The sequence below is a fragment of the Peromyscus eremicus genome, chromosome 4 (assembly GCF_949786415.1).
Source record: "Peromyscus eremicus chromosome 4, PerEre_H2_v1, whole genome shotgun sequence".
NCBI classification, from domain to species: domain Eukaryota; kingdom Metazoa; phylum Chordata; class Mammalia; order Rodentia; family Cricetidae; genus Peromyscus; species Peromyscus eremicus.
Genome location: NC_081419.1, coordinates 125,708,007 through 125,726,580, shown reverse-complemented (window position 1 = coordinate 125,726,580; position 18,574 = coordinate 125,708,007). Strand labels below are relative to the sequence as shown.

Genomic DNA, 18,574 nt, shown 5'->3' with positions numbered 1-18,574 from the left:
CATTTCTAGAATTCCTACCTCATGACTCCCACCTGTGGGTTGCACCCAACAGGCCAGCAGGCGTTGAGGGTGGGGCCCCATCTACCCATCCTCTCTACTCTGGCATTGATGGCCCGAAGGCAGTGAGTGATGCATCCGGGAAGCTGCTGAGCTCTGGACACCCTCCTCTGATGGCTCTTCCCACGCTTTCCTTCAAATTCCCCTCTTCAGCAGAAGTAGCAGAACCTGTAGTGCTCTGGAGGACTGTCTGGCCCTCCTCGCCCACCTTTCTTGTCCCATCTCTTTCCCACTGGCTGTCTCTATCTCCCTAAGGTGTTCTAGCCCTCACCACGGCAGGACCTTTGCACATAACTCTCCCTACCTAGCCTCTTTCACCGAGCTTACATCTGGTCATCTTTTGTGATGGAGGACACTTCCTCAGGGAAGCCCTCCAGGCTAAGGCCCTGATTAGCCATCCACATACGGCTTGGCTTCTTTTTTGGCACTCCCTTGTGCTCTGATTTACTAGACTGGCCATCTGATTAATGTTCCCTTTCCCGTTCCTGACTTTCAGATTCACAATACCAGAATTAATGACCCTGATACAAGACCTCATTCACTGTGCCCCCAGAGCCTGGGATATAGTTGGTATGCAAATTTGTTGGTTGAATGAATATTGTTGCTGTTACTGTTCCCCTAAATCCTTCCTTCGATATGGGAGGGTGTGTGTGGAGGTACACTGCTCAGATCTGTTTTCAGAGGGTAGTCATAAAGCCAGGAGTAGTGGAGCACATCTGTAATCCCAGCACTTGGGAGGTTGAGGCAGAAGGATCAGAAGTTCAAGGCCATCCTCTGCTACATAGTTAGTCTAAGACTAGCTAGGCTAGAATTTCATATAACCCTGTCTGGGACTAGCATGGTGGTGCAAGCCTTTGATCTTAGCACCCGGGAAGCCAAAGCAGGAGGATTCTGAGTTCAAGGCCAGCCTGGTCTACATGATAAGCTACAGGCCAGCCAAGGCTACATGGTAAGACAAAACAAAACAAGAGAAAAAAAAAAAACCTGTCTGGAGAAGGTTGGGCAGGAAAGGAAGGGCAGGTTCAGACCTGTGCTTTCAAATCACTGCAGTGTTCCTGGTCGCATCTTCTTGGGCTGCCCCCAGCTAAGGACCCATGGGGTTGCTGGTGGGACAATGTTGTCCAAGGCAAATGGCATTAGAGGCAGGACTCTTCTACTGGGCACTGTGTTCTTGGGGGGCTCCCTCCCATTGGTCTCTCCAAGACTGTCTACTGTTGCTTGCACTCTGCCGCCTCTCAGCTACAAGTTCACTCCCTCAGGAAATTGAGTCAGGAGCCTCGTGAGTTTGAGGCCAGCATGGGCTATATAGCAAGACTCTGCCGAAATAGACAGACCAAGGTGGGGAGGGAGAGAAAAGGAGGCAGGAAGGGTGGAAGACGGGGAGAGAGAATAGGACAGACATTCATGTCATTCCTGTAATCTCAGTATTAGGAAAGTGGAGCAGAAAGATTACCATGAGTTCGAAGCCAGCCAGAATCACATCGGGAACCCGTATGTCGATCTAATGAACAGATGAACAAACGGAAGAACAAATATTGACGTGGGGGAGGGGAGAATTCACGTCGGGCCTGCACTCAGGAGATGAGGCAGAGCTTTGCCGGTAGAGGGCGCCGGAGGGAGCCCTGTGGGCAGAAAGTGTTCTTGCCCGTGTGTGTCCTCTAGTGATCATCACCCCAGCCACAGGGCGGAGTAGCTGTCAGCGCCCCCGAGGCCGGCCCCCTGCAGCCCTCCCGAGGTAGAGGCCGCCCACGTTGGACCTCACATCCGCAGATGCCCTCACCTGCCTCAGCCCCTGCAGCTGCGGTTGTTGGGGTGTGCCCATGGCTGTAGAACAGCTGTAGCCGGGCGCCCTCCAAACTTCCCACACCCATACTCCTAAGAGATCTGGATCACAGCATGGGGAGCACCCTGCTTCCTTGGGGTTCCTGTTGTGTCTTTGTTACCTTCTGGTGTAAGCTTGATCTCTTTCTGTATTAATCAGACCATGATATTTTTTCTTCTTTTTGATAACGCTGGAAGTTGAACCCAGGGCCTTGCACATGCTCAGCAAGCACTCCATCACGGAGCCATATGCCCAGTCCCGTCGGCCCATTTTAACCACGGTGTAGTTTCTCCGGATGGGACACAGACGGCCCCAGACCGCCCCACCTCCTGCGCTCCTTCCCAGGTGTCAGACTAAGGGACTCTCATCCCCCTTCCCCCTCCATCCCCACAGCACAGTCATTGCCTCAGATCTCTTCACGTGACTAATTCCTTCTTGACATCTGTCCCTCAGAGACCCCAAACACGGAAGCTCCCCCATCACCTGCTCCCCAGCCCAAGACCAGCTCTCTTCCGACACACGCCTCCCCCTCCCCCGACTCCGGGATTTCTTCAGTCGCTGTGGCCTCCTTGAAGCTGAGACTAGCAAATCAGATCCCACCTCAAGGTGTTTGCACTTAGTGTTAGTCTATATTTTTTCTTTTGCAATGCCGGAGATAAAACTCGGGGCCTCACACACTGCGTGCTCCAGAGCCTCCACCTTCCCTTCAAGGCTTGTTCAGAAGTGCCACTTCCCTTAAGAGGCTCTCCACCTGCTTCCCAGGCTCCTTCTACCCTGTTTTCTTTGTGGCACTCATCTCCTGCAATTTATCCCACCATTATTTATTATTCGCTTTTGTACTGGCCTCCGCAGGAGAAAAGTCTCCTCCACGGAGCCAAGCACTGTCCTTGTACTGCAGCATCCCCGGAGCCCGGAATCTTACTACGAGGTACACCATGGTGCTCAGTAGAGACTGGTTAACTGACCGAGTAAAAGAGTGTTTGCCTTCGCTACGGCCTCTCTTGACCGCTTCCTCTCCTCCCTCCATCCTGCCTAAGGCCCAGCCCTGGCAGACTTCTCCAGGAAACCCTCCGTGACTTGTTCCTGCCCCCATCTCACTGGGTAAGTTTAGATGCCACATACAGACCGAGGGGAGTTTGCAGGCAGAAGAAAGCAAGCTGCTTTTATTGGAGGGGAGGGAAGGGGAGGAGGGGAGGGGAGGGGAGGGGAGGGGAGGAGGGGAGGGGAGGAGGGGAGGGGAGGGGAGGGGGGGAGGGGGCTCTGGGCCTCAGGCTCTGCACCAGGGTGGTCTCCAGAGGGCAAGCGGCGGACGGACGAGTGATGCTGGTCACTTTTTCCATTCTTTCTTCTCGTAATCCCAGTGGGCAGCCAGGCCCTGGATAGGGTTGCTCTTCATGTCCAGGAGGCGCTGGAGCTGCTGGGCTTTCCGTTCATCCGTCAGGGTGACAACCTTCTCAGGGAAGACTGCAGGGGCACCAAGGGTGAGCCAGAGCAGCAGCCCAGGTCCCCACAGCCAATCTCCCTCTGACCCTGGTTTGCAGCCACACTCAGGGTCCCCGGCACTGAGGGGTGCACTCCCCGGTATCTCCAGGCTCTCCCTCAGCCCTCTGTTTCTGTCTGTCTCTCTTTGTGAAAAAGGGTTTTACTATGTAGCTCCTGCTGCCCTAGAACTCACTGTATAGACCAGGCTGGCTCCGAACTCACAGAGATCCAGCTGCCTCTGCCTCCCCAGTGCTGGGATTAATGGTGTGCACCACCAGGCTTTCCACTCTTTTTAAAAGCTCATCCACAGCAGGGCGGTGGTGGCGCACGCCTTTAATCCCAGCACTTGGGAGGCAGAAGAAGGTGGATCTCTGTGAGTTTGAGGCCAGCCTGGTCTACATAGTGAGTTCCAGGACAGCCAAGGCTGTTACACAGAGAAACCTTGTCTCAAAAAACCAAAAAAACACACCAAAAACCAAGTCCAAGGCTTGCTCCCAGCCTTGCCTTGGATTTACTCTTCCCCCCTCAGAGAATCTGTTTCCTCACTTGTCTCTGTGACCAATGGCAGACTGCCTTGAAGACTACATGTGCCGCTCCCAGCCCCACCATTTCTCTGCTGTGTAGCTTTGAACAAGTTACTTCACCTCTCTGAGCCTCACTCTCCTGCCCTCTCAGGAGTAGGTCCTGTCTGGAGGGTTATGGGAATGGAGTATGAGTACTTGTGAGGTTCTGGGCCTCTCTCTGGCTGGCCAGATAGGAAGTACTGGCTATGGTCTCCACTAGACAGGAAGGGTGAGGGAGCTCCTTCTGTATCCCGCAGCTGGCTGGGGGGTAGGAGGATTAGGGGGAAAAGTTAGGTAGACACTGTTCCCCTTACACACCAGGAAAGGAGCTAGATGGTGTAGGCCTGTAATCCCAGACTTGGAAAACGGAGGCAGGAGGAGAGAGAGCTCAAAGCCAGCCTGGGCTACATAGTGATAATAAATACTAGAGAACTGCATTTAACCCAAAGACTGGACCCCTGGGGAGGGATGTGAGAGACACCTTACCTGTGGACCCTCTTAGCCTAGCCTCTATCTTTGGTACTTATGGTGATATTTTATTTGTATTAAAATGTTATTTGTATGTTAATAAATAATGTTGCCCGGGGTCAGAGCTATTAGCAAGCCATAGGAAAGCAGGGCAGTGGTGGTGTATGCTTGTAATCCCAGCACTTGGTAGGCAGAGCTAGGTAAGTCTCTGTGTGTTCAGGGATACAGCCATTATTGGATACACATGCCTTTAATCTCAATACCAATCATGGGAAACCTGGAGGTCTATACAGACAGGCCGTGACGAGGCTCATGTGGTTGGGTTTACAACCAATGAGAAGGCAGAACAGAAATTCTATATAAAGACTTTAACACAGGAAGTAGCTCTGGTTCGAAGAGGTAGGACCACCGCAGGAGGAAGGGTAAGGTTTTAGCTCTTAGCTCTGACCTCTTGGCTTTCCTCTTTGCATTGGTTCTGTGTTTCTTATTTAATAAGAAGGTTGGTTACATCTACAAATGGCACCCAACGTGGTGGCAAGAGTTTCCACCTAAAAACTGAGAAAAAAGATTCTAAAACGGAGCTAAAAACAGCTTCCTAATTGTTTCTCTCAAATGAGCGGCAGCTGCCGGTTTGAGCTACTGGTGGGTTCCTAGCATGCGTGCTCGACCTGCGGTATGGCGGGAATGAGGCCTCTGCAAGTGGCACATTAAGCTGCATGGTGGATTTAGACTTTGCTAGCACAAAACAAAAAAGGAGGTTTCTGGGCTACACGCTGCTTGGATAAAAGCATAGACCAACGATAGCTCCCAGAGCTGGTGGAAAACGTAGCCATGTGGGGAAGCTGAGGTGGGCGGAGCCAGCAGCCACAACTGCTGCAGTTTAAAGCAATAGATTCACAATAAGACAGATTCAGATGTAATAGTTTACAATGTGTGTAAAATATACGTAGGCTTGAAAGAGACAAAAAAGGTGATGTATACAGTTATATAAACAAATACATAGTTTTAAAAAATAAAGTCTTTAAAGAGACAGTAAAATTAATATAGAAAATAAGCCACGTAAAAATGGATATTACACAGAGAATCTGGATTGTGTTGTCTTTGGGAATTTTAACTGCAGAAAAACATTTGATTGTAAAAGCTGTTGAGTTATGCCAAAATGTATATTTTAAAGGTACCTTGACTTCAAAATTTGGATATAAGGATATGTTGCTTTGGAAAGGAGACTCTGCTTTTGTTCCCACAGAAAGCCAAAGGCTATGGATTTGTTCCAGATTAAGATACATCAGGTTTGACCAGCCAAGACCCCCTGGAAGGTCTCCGATGACACCACGGCCCAGATGATCCAACATCCAGAATGGTTTGAAGGCAACTGGCTCAGACGATACACCTTCATGGACTATTCCAAAATCCTAAAATTTTCTTTGTGTCCCCATAAGATACAGTGCCCCCCCCTCCAGCAGGAAGTAGTAAGAGAAGCTACGCCCAAATTCCCAAATTATATGTAATTTTACTTTGTTAAGGTTAAAACCTTCCTTTTTGAAAAAAAAAAGGGGGGGAAGTGCTGTGGGATGTTCTGTGTGGCAAATGTGTTGCTCTGATTGGTTGGTAAATAAAACACTGATTGGCCAGTAGTTAGGCAGGAGGAAGTGTGGGCGTGACAAGGAGGAGAATAAAGCTGGGAAGTGGAAGGCTGAGTCAGAGACACTGCCAGCCGCCACGATGACAAACAGCATGTGAAGATGCCGGTAAGCCACGAGCCATGTGGCAAGGTATAGATTAATAGAAATGGATTAATTTAAGCTATAAGAACAGTTAGCAAAAATCCTGCCACGGCCATACAGTTTGTAAGCAATATAAGTCTCTGTGTTTACTTGGTCGGGTCTGAGCGGCTGTGGGACTGGCAGGTGAGAGAGATTTGTCCTGACTGTGGGCCAGGCAGGAAAACTCTAGCTACAGGTACTTAATTTTCCCCCTTTCATTTATTTGTGGGGGTGGATGGGGTGTGCACAACGAGTACTCATGTGAGCTATGGTGAATGTGTGGAGACCTGAGGAGGTGGTTCTCTCCCTGCACCACGTGGCTCCTGGGAATTTAACTAAAGTTGTAGGCATGCATAGTGGCATGCACCGAGCCAGGCCCACCTTAGTTTTTGAGGCAGGGTTTCTCACTGACCCTGGTGCTCACTGCTCAGCTAGACTAGCTGCAGGGATCCTACTGTGTCTGCCTCCCCAGTGCTGGAATTATGGAAGTGCCCCACCATCCCGGCTTCAAAATATTTCTTAGTATTACTATTATTTCATGTGTTAGGGTGTTCTGCCTGCATGTATGTCTGTGCACCATGTGTGTGTCTAGTACCTGAGCAGGCCAGAAGAGAGTGTCATATCCTCTGTTACAGACAGTTGTGAGATGTCATGTTGGTCCTAGGAATGAATCCAGGTCCTCTGAAGAGCAATACTCAAACAAAGGGCTGGCAAATGGCTTAATGAGTGAATGTGCTTGCCACCAGGCCTGACAGCTGACTCCCAGAAGTTGTCCTCTGACCGCCACATTCAATACAATTTTAAAAGAAAGAGAGAAAGAAATGACCCACCTACAAAACAAACAAATGAACAAACAAAAAAACAACTCACAACCCGGGCATGGTGACTCTCATCTGTAATGCCAGGACTTGAAATTTCAAATCAAGATGACTGCTGCAAGTTTGAAGCCAACCTAGGCTCCTTAGTGAGTTTCACATCAGCCTGGGTGTGGTGGTCTGAATGGAGGCTCCTATATTTGAATGCTGAGTCATTAGGGAGTGCCGCTATTTGAAAAGGATTAAGAGGTGTGGCCTTGTTGGAGGAAGTGTGTCACTGCGGGCAGACTTTGAGGTTTCAGAAGCCCAAGCCAAGCCTGGTGTCCCTCTGTATTCCTGCTGCCTGCTGATCTGGATGTAGAACTCTCAGCCTCTTCTCCAGCACCATGTCTGCCTGCATGCCACCCTGACAATGGACTAACCCTCTGAAACTGTAAGCAAGCCTCAGTTAAATGCTTTCTTTTTATTAGAGTTGCCATGGTCAAGGTGTCTCTCACAGCAATACAACAGTGACTAAAACCTTAGGCTAAAAAGTAAGATCTTGCATTCATTCATTTACGTGGTTGGTTGGTTTTTTGAGACAGAGTTTCTCTGTATATATAACCCTGGCTGTCCTGGAACTCACTCTGTAGACCAGGCTGTCCTCAAACTCAGAGACCCATCCACTTGCCTCTGCCTCCTGAGTACTGGGACTAAAGGTGTATGCCACCACTGCTCAGCAAGTTCTTGCATTAAAAAAAAACCCAGTATCTGGTATGGCAGTACATGCTTTTAATCTCAGCATGTGAGTTTCAAGCCAAACAAGAGTACTTAGTGAGACCCTATCTCAAAAAATATAGAGATATAGATATAGATGGATATAGATATATAGATAGAGATAGAGGATTCCCAGGAAAACGATATTTCCCAGCTTCTCCTGTAGCTAAGCTAAGCAAGGACATATCATCATCTGTAGCCAATAATACAGGAACTAAAGAGGCTGGACATGGAGAGCCCATCTTGTACATCAAATGCAAGCTTCCCTTTCTGTTAAGTGTAACAGAGCAGAGGGCCTGGGAGTGCCCATCCTGGCCTGGATCGTTTCCCTGGCCTTTTATTGTGCGAGAGGAATAACCCTAGCTAGGAGTGGTCATGCACACCTAGCCTCAACTCTCGGGAAGGGGAATCCCAAGTCTGAGGCCAGCCTGGCCTGCATAGTAAACCCTACTTTAAAAAAAAGAAAAAGAAAAAAGGAGCTGATCACAGTGGTGCCCACCTTTTGTCCCAACACTTGGGAGGCAGATGGGTCTCTGTGAGTTTGAGGCCAGCCTGGTCTACATAGTAAGTTCCAGGACAGTCAAGGCTACATGATGAGACCCTGTCAAAAAAAAAAAAAAAAAGGAAAAAGACAATAGATTCATGTCTTCCAGCTATTGAAAAGTATGCTAAGGGGCTGGAGAGATGGGTCAGTGGTTAAGAGCACTGGCTGCTCTTCCAGAGGATTTGAGTTTGATTCCCAGCACCGACATGAAGGCTCAAATTGCCTGTAATTCTAGTTCCAGGAGTTCCTAGGCACTCATGTATGCATACTCCCGCATAAGATAACATACACAATTAAAAAATAATAAAAGTAAATATTTTGAACAGAAAAAGAAAAGCATGCTAAGAAACACATGGTTAATATGCAGCAATCAGAAATGCCACTATTCACGCACCCACTTGGACCTATAGCCTTCTCATTAAATACTCACAAGAGCCCAGACAGAGAGTTGGATGTTATTATTCCCATTTTGCAGAAGAGAAAACTCATACCCAGAGAGCTAACCTCCCTACATTCCCCCTAGCTGGCCATGTTCTGTTCTTGACGCTCCCTCTGTGGACACTTCAGAACCCTTCAGGAGAGTCCTGAATATGGACCCCTTGAGAGCTCAGCCAGTGGCTTATGGGCACAAGAGCATACATTGCCTACAGTCAAGTGACTCATCCACTCACCATAGATCCGCTGCCACCAAATCACCAGAGCCGTGAATCCAATGAAAAAGAAGACACAGCCCATCACCGTCTTCCATTCATTGGAGCGATGGTTCATCTCTGCGAAGGTTTCTTGGAACTGGAGCCGGTACACTGGAGGCAGGCAGTGTGTGGAAGGGGACTCATGCAGATCCATGCCCAGGACCCTGGAGCCAGCTGTTGGCCCCTGGAACCCTTGGCTGCCCCTTCTTGCACCATAGGCTGTTCACTCAGCCTCTGTGTTGTAGAATATTATTTTAACTGGGCAAAGATGTGTTATATTTGTTCATGTTGCAGAATATTACTTTAACTGCGTAAAGGTGTGTTGCTTTTGTTTATGCTGCATTTGTTTAATTATGTAAAACTATGTTGCATCTGTTTCACCTTGCCTGCCTATGGCACCTGATTGGTCTAATAAAAAGCTGAATGGCCAATAGCTAGGCAGGAGAAAGGATAGGTGGGGCTGGCAGGCAGAGAGAATAAATAAATAAATCTAGGCTCAAGAAAGAAGGAAAAAAGGAACGAGAGAAGGAAGAGGAGAGAATGAGAGAGACGCCCTGGGCCAGAAGCCAGGCAGACGCCAGTCAGCCGGACACGAGAAAGTAAGATATACAGATGTAAGAAAGGTCAAAAGCCCCAAGGCAAAAGGTAGATAAAGAGAAACAGGATAATTTAAGTTAAAAAAGCTAGCCAGAAACCTGCCTGAGCTAGGCCAAGCACAAAACTAACAATAATTCTCTGTGTCATGATTTGGGAGCTGGTTTGTGGCCTAAGAGAAAAAGCCTGGTACACCTCTGAGTGTGCAAGTGTGTGCATGACATACATGTGCATGAATGTGAAGGCTAGAAATCACCATCCAGTGTTTTCCTTGATTTCATTCTACCTTGCATTTTGAGACAGGATCTCTCACTGACCCCGAGACTCACTGATTGGTCTCTACTAGCTGGCCAGGGAGCTCCTCCTGTCTTGGCCTCCCCAGGGCTGGGGTTACAGGCAAATGCTGCTACACCTTGCCGTGTTCTGAACTCAGTTCTCATACTTGCATGGCAGGTTCTTCACTGAGCCATCTCTCCAGTACACAAGCCCATTCTTGTTTGCTTGTGTGTTTTGAGCGAGGATCTCACTCTGATGTCCTGCCTCTGCTTCCCGAATGCTGCACCCCACAGGCTGCTCAACCAGCAGATTCTTAAGCACTTACTGTATAAGAAAGCATGGTAACTGTACACAGCGGCTCTTACCCTCATGGAACTTAGGAGGGGAGGAACCAAATGTTTCAGCAAACATGTCGGGGTGGGCTTTGGGGAGCTGCCTTCATTAGGGAGACTGAGAAGGCCTCTCCGAGGAGACCTAGGGACCCAGGTTTAGGAACTCAAACAGAGAAAGCCAAGATGAAATTAAAACAAACTCAGCATGGTGTGGTGGCTTGCACCTTCGGTCCAACACTGCTGAAGTAGAGGCAGCAAATCTCAGTGCCTTCAAGGTCAGCCTTGGCTGTATGTTGGATTCCAGGATAGCCAAGCTACATAAATGAAACTCTTTGTCCCAAAAATTAAAATAAGGCTGGGCTGTGGTGGCCCACGCCTTTAATCTCAGCACTCGGGAGGCAGAGGCAGACAGATCTCTGTGAGTTCGAGGCTAGCCTGGTCTACAAAGCGAGTTCCAGGAAAGGTGCAAAGCTACACAAAGAAACCTTGTCTCAAAAACCCAAAAAAAAAAAAAAAAAAAAAAAAAAAAGAAAGAAAAAGAAAAAAGAAAAGAAAAGAAAAACTAAAACATAAAATAAAATTAATTAATTAAATTAAATGGCCCAGGACAGGAACAGATGGGGAAGGGGCGAGGTAGGGCAGTATGGCTGAGGAGGTAGCATCAGGAGGCAGATCCCACAGGACCAGGCTAGCCCCAGGGAAGGTGAATTTGGGTCCATTCTAACTGAATAGGGATGGTGGATTTCTGACACAGAAGTACAAAAATAAGCTTTTATGTGGCACTTTTTTATCAGGACTCGCCTGACCTCCCTCCTCCCACTGAGAACTTTATCATCTGTAGCGCTCACCTTCGCCAAGCCTCAGAAGAACAAGGGCTCTGGTCATCAAAGCAGCCCCAGCGCCTAGACCACTGGCAGTACACAGAGGCTCTGTTTTCTATCGTTATGTATTTAAAACGATAAAACATTGATTTATTTTGGGAAAGCATCTCACTACACAGCCTAGGCTGCCCTTGAACCCACAATCCTCCTGCCTCAGCCATTCCCAGGGCTGGTATTACAGTTATACGTCGCCATGCCAGCTTAAACTTTTTTTTTTCTTTTTTGAGGCTTTTGGGTTTTGTTTTGTTTTTGGAGACAGGGTTTCTCTGTGTATCCTTGGCTGTGCTACAACTCACTCTGTAGACCAGGCTGGCCTTGAACTCACAGAACTTCACCTGCCTCTGCCTCCCAAGCGCTGGGATTAAAGGCTTGTGCCACCACCGCCCAGCTATCATGCCAGCTTAAAGCTATACTTTTGCTTAAGTTGTGTGCCTTCTAGTAATTATCAAAATATAGCCACAGCTAGATGCCTACCTAGGCTCTGGCATGGCTATCAGGAGATGTGTGGACCAGGCCCGTGGCCCACTACCCAGCATGATGCCTAAGCTCAGATCAAGAGTCATAGAATGAAAAGGCCGTAGAGGGGACAAGGAATGTCTGTGTGCCAAGGACCTGGTCTCAGGAGGATTTTGGGAAGGATGCTGACCTTCCTTCCTTCCTTCTTTCCTCCCTCCCTTCCTTCCCTCCTTCTCTCCCTCCACTTTGTCCTCTTTTCTTTCCTGCTTCCTTCCCTCCTTTTCTTTCTACCTTCCTGCTTTCCCTGTCTCTCCCTTCTTGCAGCCCTTTAAGAGCGTCGCCTATGTGAACAATGCGTCTCTGTACCTTAAATAGCTCCGAAATGGTGTGTGAAGGAAAATGCATGCTGGCCTGGGTTCCTGGGCAGGACCGTCTTGGGTTGGGCAGTTTGGCTGCCACAGTGAATCTCCACCCAGGCAGGAGCAGAGAGAAGGAAGGAGGTGGGGTGAAGGTGAGGGAGGGGGGACCCAGTGGCAAGAGGTCCAGGGCCCAGTTGCTGTTTGCTGGGAGCACTGGCGCCCTCTTGTAGCTCACCAACCCTCCCAGAGTATGTGGTGTGGCAGTGGTGTGGTCCTGGTGCCTTCTGTGTGGGTCCGAGTCCCGACCCATATCTAGTGACTCTAAGTTATGTGGCCTGGCCAGTGACTTCATCTCCCTGAGCTTCCGCTTCCTATGACTGTGGGACCAGCTGCCGGGCAGTTAATGGCGGGTACAGGACAAACTTAATACGGTGACATTTGGCTACAGAAGGAAAGAGTGGCCTTCCCTTTCTGATATAGAGGGGAGATGGATGGAATAGATAGAAGGGAAAGGAGGGAGGAGAAGAGAGGAGAGGGGAGAGGAAGTAAGGGGGAGGTGGGAGAGAGGGGGAGGGAGGTGAGGGGTGTGGAAGAAAGGGAAAGGAGCCAGGCAGAGCACCAAGCATGTAAGTTTAGAGGGCCAGGATGCAGCCTGGCTTGTTCCCACCCAGGCCGGGGCCTGCCTTTGTAGTCGATGCCAGTAAGATGCCTAGTGAGGAAAGAATGAGTGGGTGAGCAGTGCGAGCGTCTGCCCACCGGTACCCCCTGAAGTAGGAGACCTCCTGCACCCAGCTGTGAAGGGAGGCAAATAGGCTGCAGAGGGCCCACGCCAGCCGAGGGCCCACGCCAGCCGAGGGCCCACGCCAGCCGAGGCCCACGCCAGCCGAGGGCCCACGCCAGCCGAGGGCCACGCAGCTCCCCTCCCTTCTTCCTGCTTCTCTCTGCCCCACTTGGTGACATAAGACCCTCCACACCTGCTCCTGGGACACCCTTCTCCATGTCACTCTTATTCTTCCCCAGACAGACCTCCTGGAGACCCTCCCTGTCTTTTGGGTCTGCAGCCCCTGGGACACATCCCACCCTAGCCACACATCTTGTCTCACAGTGTCAAATCAGTCCAGGTGATTCTCCTCATGTCCCCAGGGTCGCTAGCTCCAGACATGGGGGTTCAGTGGATAAAAGGGTGAGCTGAACTCCACCCACCCCACCCCACCCCACCCCACCCCACCCCTGTGCCTTCCCCTTCTCTCCAGCCAGACAGCCTGCCCGGCCCAGTACTTACAGGCCACCTTCTCTGCTTGGCTCAGCTGGGCCCAGCTGCCCTTCTCTTTCTCCTTCAGAGCCCTCTGCTCCTCGCTGAGCTCTGTGCAGAAGGGTTCATCTGGCATGGGATAGGAGCGCTGGGCATAGCAGTCAACATAAGGACTCAGCCTCCGCTGACTGCCAGCTGAGGGTACAAGGGAGGAAGCTGAGTCCCGGCTGCCCCAGAACCATCTCTAACCATGACACTTCTTGTTCACTGTGTGTCAGCTGAAGGCTTTCAGGTGAGTTGGCTCATGGGCCACATGTCGCTCTCAGCCAGATGTGGTCATCTCCATTTGACAGATGAACACACTGAGCCTTCAAGCAAGGAGCACAGTCAGGGACGCAGGTCACCACCTCTCGGCTGCAAAACCTGTGTTCTCTGGGAAGGTCTAAGCCTGAGAGGAGGTCCGGTAAGGCAAAGGCTAGGGGTGAGGAGGGGCTTGAGAAGGGAACTGAGATCCAAGCAAAACTGCCATGCAAACTATAAAGCACCCTGTGTGTGTCTTTACGTGTGCTTCATGGGGCTTCGGAGGCAGCTGGGTTTGACTGCAGCTTGACACTCAACTCACACTGTGCACAGCTGCATCTGAGCGGCCTCGTCTAGAAAGCATGAGTGATAGGTTGCCTCACACCTCGGTGGAAGCTTCCAGATAACACATCCAAAGGTCCTCTGGGGGAAGAAGCATTGAGAATGTATCTCAGTGGGTAGAGTGCTTGCCTAGTATGTAAAAAGCTTGGGATGTGAGGAGATCTGGGTTTGATTCCCAGCACCACTGAGCTGGGTGGAACATGCCTGTCTGCTCATCACTTGAGAGGACTTGGGAGGTAGAGGCAGGAGGATTAAGAATTCAAGGTTGGGCTGGAGAGATGGCTCAGCGGTTAAGAGCACTGGCTGTTCTTCCAAAGGTCCTGAGTTCAATTCCCAGCAACCACATGGTGGCTCACAACCATCTATAATGAGATCTGATGCCCTCTTCTAGCCTGCAGGCAAAACATGCAGGCAGAATACTGTATACATAATAAATAGATAAATTAAAAAAAAAAAAAAATTCAAGGTTATCCTCAGCTACATAGCAAGTCCCAGGCCAGCCTGGTACATGAGAGCCTGTGTCCAAAAAATAAAATAAAACAAGATGAAAGGAGAGGGCCTGAGCGATGACTCGGTGGGTAAAGACAGTTGTGGTCGGAGGGCCTGAGTTCAATCTCTAGAACCCACACAAAGGAGGGAGAGAAGAGTCCACAAAGCTGTCTTCTGACCTCCAGAACCATGATGTAGCATGCCGCCCCCCATACATCTTGCATACAAACAATAATAAATTTAAATGACACCTATATGTCGTGTATAGAAGCAATAATACATTTTTAAAACACCCAAGGCCTGGCACATGGCAGTGTTCAGTGATCCTAGGTCCAGAAAGGACGGTTTTCTTCTCAGCCTTCTTCCAGAGGCTTTCCTTGGTAACTAGGCCTGAACTTTGTGCAGATGGCCAGGCTGCCCTGAGCATGGTCAGAAAGTGAGGGTCTCCCTGCAGGCTCTCCTGTTTGTTGACTCCAGAGGCCGAAAGCAGCAGAGCAGTCCTAGTTCTGAGTCTCTCTCTCTCTCTCTCTCCTGAGTTTTTTGTTTGTTTGTTTGTTTGTTTGTTTGTTTGTTTGTTTGAACACTCTGTCCCTGTAGCCCGATCTCTCACCCACAACTATCCTCCTGCCTCTGTCTTCCAAGTGCTGGGGTTGGAAGTATGAACCGCCATGCCCAGCTTTGTTGTCGGTTTTTTTGTTTGTTTGTTTGTTTGTGACAGGGTGTCTGCCCGCAGGCTGAGCTGGTTTGGGATGTGTGTGTGTGGCAGCCCTCCGCCTCAGCCTCCCGAGTTCCGGGATTGAGGTGTGAGCCACCGTCCTCGGCCTGGGGTGCTGCCCTGTCTCATATCTAGAACTCTGACGTCTAGTTGTTCATCTGAGAAGCAGAGTTAGCACCGCCTCACACTGTTGTTGCATAGCTGGGGGGCGGGGGTCCCCGGTAATGGATCAACAATGTTATCTTTGACATTATTCGCCTGAGCATCAGGAGATCCCTTCTGCTATCTGGCTGAAATCTCTCCTGCTTTAGACCTCTTCTTCTGACTAGTCCTGGCACCAGGTCTGGAAAGGAGAATTCAGGGTCCCCATCCTTGTAGCACCCTCCTTTGGGGACACAAAGGCCTTAGAGGGCTAAGGTGTGGGAGCTAGGCTCTAATGAAACCCGGAATGAAGGGGTCTACTCTCTTCCTCAGTGGGCTCCAGTTTGCTGGAGGAACTTGGTCCAGGACCTAGGGGCAGGATCAAAGGAGGTGATGTGAGGCAGTAAACCGGGCTCTCTGCCAGAGTCCTGGAGCAGGGCTGGACCCTGGGTCTGAGCCTTACCAGTACTTCCTGGGCTGTGTGTCCCCCGAGTTCCGAGTCCTCCGGTCCTCATCAGCAGATTCCAGGCAGCTCTGGAAAGCATCTGTGGGGCGGGAGACAGGTGTGGTTCTGCACCACGGGGCTCGCTGGCTGCCCCTCAAGGCTAGATGCTGATTTGCTGGTGGGGTGGAGGTGACCCCTTTCATCGTTGTCTAATACGTGGGAGTGGATGGGGACACTCCAGATCTTTAGGGCCCTCTTGGGTTCTCCATCGTTTGAGAAGTGGAAAGTCAAGCCTCTGGATGAAGTCTGAAAAGTTTGGGACTGGGGGGCGCAAGCTCTGCTGCCAGTCTCGTATCAGCCAGGTTGGGAGCCCCACTAAACTGCCCCAGAGGAAAGCCCTGAGCCTCCTCCCTGCAGGGCAGTTGGCCCAGGTCTCAGAGCAGATGCTCGGCGGCGTCTTGCTCCAAGGTCTCCTTAATTGACTGCCTACGTGCGTTTTGCCTGCTCCGCTGCAGGAGGAGGGGACAGACCGAGCCCTGCCATCACTGGACACGCAGGGTCTGGCATCCCAGCCGCTCTAGAGGCCAAGGACCAAACTGGGTCAGCGGGTGGGAGAGGCGGCACATCTAGGAAAAGGAACAGCCCATCCTCTGGAAAGAGGAGACCCCACTTCGTGGGAAAGAGGCAATGCCCAGAACTAGGACCCCAGTGAGGGACCCCAGGAAGGGAGAGTTGTGTGGTGATGGGGCAAAGGCTCAGGGTGGCCACCACCAACACCCCCCTGCACTCCCCCCTCCCCCAGCGCAGGACCCTTCCCTCGGGCGGGACTCACCTTTGCAGGCTGAAGGCAGCAGAACGATCCAGAGCTGCCCCGCTGAGTGACTGGCAGGGAACTGCAGACGGGACCGAGGGGACCAGAGCGCGCCCCGCCTCCGCCCGCCACCCCCACGTGGGAACATCCCGCCTCTGTCGCTTGTGCTGGGCCACGTCCCCAGGGAGAAGAGGGAGGGCTGCAGCTGCCCGCCCTGTCCCCACCGGTGCGGGGACCTCTGCAGACCCCCGGCTGGCAGAGGAGCAGGAGGAGGTCCCTGCTACTTCAACTTTCTCCTGGTCATCCCACCAGGAATGCTCTCTGATTTTGTTTTGAGTCAGGGTTTCATGTAGCCCAGGCTGGACTCGAACTCACTATATAGCAGAGACTTGGCTACTTCCTGCCTCCACTTCCGGGGCTCTGCATTGTCTTGTCAGCCTTCCAGCTTCCTTCTCTAGGCAGCCTTCAAGTAGCATTGTGGGAGCTCCTTCCGGCCCTCTTCCCTGAGGGCGGTGAGGTTGGGGAGAGGGGAAAGCCTCCTTCAGCCGCAGGCTGCCAGCAGTCCCAGGATTCCAGAGGTGGAGGCAGGAGGACCACAAAGTTCAAGGACAGGCTTTGCTACAAAACCCCGTCTCTAAGGAAAGAGGGATGAAGCCACCTCCTGGATTTTTCATCTGTGCTGTGTGACTCTCAACAATTGGCCTGGTGTCTCTGAGCTCCAGTCTTCTCTCCCATGAGACAGACCTAAGGTTTGTTCCCACCACATCACTGGCTTCGGTACCAGAAAAAAGCTCAGGAACATTTAATAAATAATTACCCATCGACCCAACACTCCGGAGAAAGAGGCAGACAACTCTGTGAGCTGGAGGCCAGCCTGGTCTACATAGCTAGTTCCAGGACAGCCAAGGCTACATAGTGAGGCACCACCTCAAAAACAAAAAACAGAAGAATTATTTATTGATACTGTGCCAGTGAAGCAGTTTAATCCCAGCACTTGGGAAGCAGAGGCAGGTGGATCTCTGTGAGTTCAAGGCCAGTCTGATCTACATAGTTCCAGGACAGCCAGGGCTGTGTAGAGAGACCCTGTTTCAAAAAGAGATAAATAAATGAAATAAATTTATTATTTGTGTGTGTGTGTGTGTGCGTGTGCGTGTGCGTGTGCGTGTGCGTGTGTGTGTGTGTGTGTGTGTGAGAGAGAGAGAGAGAGAGAGAGAGAGAGAGAGAGAGAGAGAGAGAAAGAAAGAAAGAAAGAAGGGGGACATGCATATGCCATAGTGAGCAGGTGGAGGTCAGAGGGTAATTTTTTTCAGCAAATGTTCCTACCTGCTGATGGGTTCAAAGCCAACCTGAGCTACAAAGTCAGACCTCTCTAGCCAGTGGAGCTAGGTGTGGTGACAAATGCTTATGAGCCTAGCACTCAGAAGGCTGAGGCCGGAGAATCACATTGAGTTCAAGGCCAGCCTGGACTACCTTTGATTATCAGGCCAACAAGGGCTATATGGAAAAATCCTGCCTCAAAAAGAAAGAAAAAAAGGGGAGTGGGGATTGGGGAGCAGGGAGATGTAGTTCAGATGAAAAAATGCTTGCCTAGCACAGACAAGGCTTGGGATTTGATCCCAGCGCTCAAAGCAAAACAAAACATTTCTTTTTTCTTTTTCCTTCATTCCTTCCTTCTTTATTTCTTTTTTCTTTTTAAAGAAAAGAGTGTATTGAGACCCAGTGCAGCTGCACTCATTACCAGTCTACAGTGACAAGACCAGACGTAGTTCCTGCTCCTAAGGCTCACAGTCAAGTTCCGGGCTTCGGAACAACCTGTCAGAGCCCAGAGGCAGAAAGACCCAGGGTGTGTTGCAGACCAGAAGGAAGGCCAAGGCGTACAGGGAGGCATGCAAGAGGAGGGCTAGATGAGAGGAAGAGAGGGGCCAGGCACCGAGCCGGGGCCACAGTGAGAATCTTGAATTTGTTCTAAAGAGGATAAGAGGGCTGGGGATACAGCTCAGCGGTAAGTGTTTGGCCAACATGTCCAAGGTCCCATGTTCAATTTTCAGTACCTATAAAAAAAACAATGAGAAGCAACCAAAGGCCAGAAGTGAAGTGCTGCGGAAATGAGGAGATCATGGATTCAGTTAGGGAAGCCGAGGTTTGTCAGCAGACTGGTGGCTGAGGGTTGAGGTTCTACAGTGAACTGGAGTCACGGTATCCTGGTTTGTGTCCATGGG

At 50.5% G+C, this 18,574-nt stretch overlaps 1 protein-coding gene across 1 annotated transcript; it reads right to left on the bottom strand.

Annotated features, from left to right (window-relative positions):
- Positions 1 to 3,107: 3,107 nt before the first annotated feature.
- LOC131909800 (cytochrome c oxidase subunit 4 isoform 2, mitochondrial) lies at positions 3,108 to 16,499 on the bottom strand. Its single transcript, XM_059261640.1, has 5 exons — positions 16,377 to 16,499; positions 15,563 to 15,644; positions 13,143 to 13,307; positions 8,942 to 9,073; positions 3,108 to 3,343 (listed from the first exon to the last, which is right to left on the bottom strand). Exons 2-5 carry the CDS (start codon positions 15,642 to 15,644, stop codon positions 3,207 to 3,209), a joined length of 516 nt encoding a protein of 171 aa, XP_059117623.1. The 5' UTR covers positions 16,377 to 16,499; the 3' UTR covers positions 3,108 to 3,206.
- Between the last annotated feature and the right edge of the window lie 2,075 nt (positions 16,500 to 18,574).

Bases quoted from the DNA above. Each gene is read 5' to 3' on its own strand.
- LOC131909800 (XM_059261640.1), bottom strand. From the start codon at position 15,644: ATGCTTTCCAGAGCTGCCTGGAATCTGCTGATGAGGACCGGAGGACTC. The intron at 13,308-15,562 runs GTAAGGCTCAGA...TTGTACCCTCAG, and splicing joins ACACAGCCCAGGAAGTACTG to CTGGCAGTCAGCGGAGGCTG. The intron at 3,344-8,941 runs GTGAGTGGATGA...GTGCCCCTGCAG, and splicing joins TTGGTGGCAGCGGATCTATG to TCTTCCCTGAGAAGGTTGTC.